The 3,931-nt window shown below is 38.9% G+C and overlaps 1 protein-coding gene across 1 annotated transcript; it reads right to left on the bottom strand.

The window, feature by feature from the left end:
- Positions 1–494: 494 nt before the first annotated feature.
- On the bottom strand, positions 495–1,252 carry LOC132066118 (uncharacterized). Its single transcript, XM_059459499.1, has 2 exons — positions 805–1,252; positions 495–718 (listed from the first exon to the last, which is right to left on the bottom strand). Exons 1-2 carry the CDS (start codon positions 1,250–1,252, stop codon positions 495–497), a joined length of 672 nt encoding a protein of 223 aa, XP_059315482.1.
- Between the last annotated feature and the right edge of the window lie 2,679 nt (positions 1,253–3,931).

The raw sequence follows: 3,931 nt of genomic DNA, 5'->3' as shown, positions 1-3,931 counted from the left end.
TCGTGAGAGATAATATCCCATGTTGCTTGAAATTTTTTTCCATTAAGACCATCAGGTCCTGGAGAGCTGTCAGGATCAATAGACATAACTGCTTCTTTGACTTCTTGTTTTGTAGGAATGGATAATAGAGCAATATTGTCTTGATCAAAAACCATTGGGGTAAGAAAATCAAGAGCAGGGTGGTCTTCATTGCCTTCCGAGGAGCATAAAAGGTTTTGGAAATAGTTGATACCAACATTTGCAATCTTATGTTTACCTAACAACCAGTTTCCAGCATTGTCTTTGATTTGTTGAATGTTGAGTTTTTTCCTTCTACCTTTGATAGTGCTATGAAAATAAGCCGAGTTTGCATCCTTTTCAGCAAGCCATTTAATTCTGGCTTTTTGCCTCAGAAAAGACTCCTTCCTTTTTAGCATTTGGATATATTTGGCATTGGCCAGATTCAGAAGGGTCCTGTTTTCGGCCGAATTATCCAGAATCAAGTTGTGCTCCAATTATGAAATTTTATCCTCCATCCTGTCCACTTCTTCAAAAATGTCACCAAAAGTTACCCTGGACCAAACACTAAGGGCCTTGCAAGTCTTCTTCAATTTCTGGTGAAGAATCCACAAGGGATTTCCATAGATGTTCTCTTCCCAAGCTTGTTGAACAACAGTGAGAAATTCATTATGTTCAACCCAAAAATTCAAGAACTTAAAGAACTTAATAGGATTAGAATCTTCAATATTAACATTGATCAATAGGGGGCATGATCAGACCCTGATCTTGGCAGGTGGTTAACAGTAGTGAAATCAAAACCGTTACTCCACTCAGCATTGATCAAGACCCTATCTAGTCTTTTCCAAATGGCTCTATGACCTTTGTTATCACACCAAGTGAATGGATCGCCAAGAAAACCAGCATCTTGTAAACCAGAGTCCTCTATACAGTTCAAGAAATCTAAACTGTTGGAAATATTGAAAGGTCTGCCTCCTTTTTTCTCCTCAGCATTGGTAATAACATTAAAGTCTCCAAAAACTGCCCATGGACAGTCCACACTTGAAGAGAGAGTGTCAATAGCTTCCCAAAGGTCCTTTCTTTCCTCACTGTTACATTTGGCATAAACAGCGGTAAAAATTACCTTATCAATTCCACAAACACCTTTAACGCAAGCAGAAACATATTGATCATCACTAAATAGAACGTTGACATCATATACATCATCCCAGAAAAGCCAAATTTTATTGTTGGGATTACAAAAGCATTTGTCCATGCCAAGCATAATTCAAAAATTATCTCCTAAATCATCCTGGTTTGGATCCTGTAAGACAGGTTCCTGAAGAATAATGAAAGAGATTTTGTATTTGGTTTTTAAAAGTTTCAGCCTATCAAAGGCTCCCATCGTTCTTATTCCTCTAATATTCCAAGACAGAAAACTAATCATGGGAAACATTAAGAAGGGTTTTTTTTGTGAGCCTTTGAGCTCTAGTTTTTAGAGGGGAGAATTTGCCTTTCATGATTTCCTGGCTTTTGGACCCTCTTGGGGAGAGATTTCCCGCCATGGATTGCAAATAGTCATCATTTGAATTTGTAGACATATTAAAGATAATTCGCCTTGCATTTTCATCATCGGATTTGGCACAATCTGAAAGATCATCATCTTGGGCAGAATTATATTCATCACTCCAATCCCCCTCCTCATGATTTGGTGGTTCTCTAGCTTGTTCGTTAAGTCCTTCTTTTTCTTGGAGAGATTCAAAAGCATTTCCAATGTCTATAGTGATAGCTCCTCCTTTTATATTGTCTCCTGGAAGAATCCTTCTACAAATACCATTTTTTGAGATCACCTCTTTAAACTTTGACACCTCTAATATCCTATCCGAGAGGATACTAGAAGAAGTAGTGGCAGTCTCCTTATTGGTAGATGTATTTGGTCCCGGATCATCCTTCTCCTGGTCATTCTTCATATCACAATTGTTCGACGTATTCTGGGTTGACAAAATGGTCCCTGTAGGTTGGTAGATCTGGTTGGTTTTAGTAGGAAAATCCTTTTTGTGAGTCGACTTAGGGGCAGTTTCAGCTTTGCGATCAGTGGCCTTCTCATTTTGGGGATCTTTGCTTTGATCAACTTTGGTGATTTCAAGATCGTTCGAGTTGTTTAGCACAATTTCATCATCTCTTGCCGTCTCCTGCTGAGTATCCTTGTCACTTTTATCTTCCTTTTTTTGATCCATCTTATCTTGTTTGGTGATTTTATTGGTTTTTTTTTTTTCATGTTCTGATTTTCCTCATCGCCTGAAGATTTCTTTTGCTGCGCAGGTTCTTTTTCTTTGTATTCCTCATCTTTTTTGCCCTGAGGGATCTGTTTGTAATCCTTATTGCTAGCATTGCCTCTGGTAGAAAGCTTATTGTTGTTAGTGTCTTTTCCCCCATCCTTCTCCTCTTTCCTTTGGTTCTCCAACCTCATTAGTTGAGATTTCTTCTTTTCAGCCCACTTACACACATCTAGGGAGTGACCAATCCTTTTGCAATGAGTGCAGTATTTTGGCATTTGTTCATACTCGATTTTTTGATAAAAGCCTTTCAAAGGGGAATTTTCATCCTCTAAGCCAATCCAAATCTTATCAAGACGAGGTTTCGTTGGATCCATGATAACTCTTGCTTTGGCTAGCCCCGGTCTGCTTTTAATCACAGTGGCATTATCGGGGGTCTGAGGGGTGCCAATTGGACTAAGGATTTGTTTAAGGTAATCCCAATGATAACAATTAAGAGGAAGGCCTGGCAATAACACCCACACAGGAGCAAATGGAGAGTCTTCATCCGGTTTGAAATCCGGAGTCCATTGCTCCATCCACATTTGCTGGCCGTCGATCTCGAACATTCTTCTAAAGAAAGCATTTTTACAGTCTTCTTCCAAACTAAATATTAAGAAAACAGTCCTAAAGTCGAAAGCCCCAATTTGAACATTTCCTTTGACAGTCATCTTCTCAGCGAAATCGCTTCGAATTTTCTCTATCTGAGGACGAGTTTTGAGGAACTTACCGACTATAGTCCATTTGCAATAATTGGCCATGACACCATAGAATTGCTTGGCTTTGAAAGTGACCGCTGGTACTCCATTGTGAGAGGAGACACGAGCCACGACTTTCGGTGCTCCATCAATACTAGGAGTCAAAGTAGGTGATACAACAGATGCATAAGAAAATTTTGGTGGGATTGTTTCTGTCGATGGGGTCGTTGCAGTTGGTCGTGGTAAGATCTGTGCCGAACGCGCCGTTTGTTGGCCGTCCGGAGTGGCCATGAAGAGGCGCGTCGATGACAAACGCCACCGAAGGTGGTAGACCTCTATTGATGTTACCGTTGGTGGAGAGAGTCTTTTTTTTTTAAGGGAGAGAAATTTTTTATTTTCTACTCTTTTATCCATGATGTTTTGACAATGTGCTACATGGTATCTGATATGAGCACACATATTAGATTTATTTACTTTCCTACATAAATTTGGAATCATTTTTCAGTTCTTAACTGATTTTCGCAAAGATACTTCATAATCATGCTTTTACATGTGTATGTCATAAATGACACATTTCACTCACAAGTAACACTAGATTCTGGTTCAATGAGTTTATCAGAATTTTCTAGCTAGAGATTTGAACGGTCAAGCGTCTGCATAAAGTCTGCTTGTGTGAGACCGTAGATTCATCGGGTCATGAAATAATCAGATCACCAAGCTTATAGATAAAGTCTAGGTGCTCGGACACATCTACAATGATTTCAAAACATACTTCCTATTCCGTTTAGCTTTTTCAACTCTCATCTCCACGATGACGTAGGTGACCAATGTTCACAACCAATTATGACTTTCCTATTTTCCTTATGCTTCTTAGTCCTGGAAAATTTATTAAAATAATTTGCCTATTTTAGTGTCTATGCTATTATTTATCCTTATTTTTAT

The sequence above is a fragment of the Lycium ferocissimum genome, chromosome 8, assembly GCF_029784015.1.
Source record: "Lycium ferocissimum isolate CSIRO_LF1 chromosome 8, AGI_CSIRO_Lferr_CH_V1, whole genome shotgun sequence".
Taxonomy (NCBI): Eukaryota; Viridiplantae; Streptophyta; class Magnoliopsida; order Solanales; family Solanaceae; genus Lycium; species Lycium ferocissimum.
The sequence above is the reverse complement of the archived record's forward strand: the minus strand, read 5'-3'. Positions and strand labels throughout refer to the sequence as shown.

Excerpts from the sequence above, each read along its gene's own strand:
- LOC132066118 (XM_059459499.1), bottom strand. The coding sequence starts at position 1,252 with ATGGACAAATGCTTTTGTAATCCCAACAATAAAATTTGGCTTTTCTGG. Across the intron at positions 719-804 it reads CTTGATCAATGCTGAGTGGA|ATTCTAATCCTATTAAGTTC; the intron begins GTAACGGTTTTG and ends TTAATATTGAAG.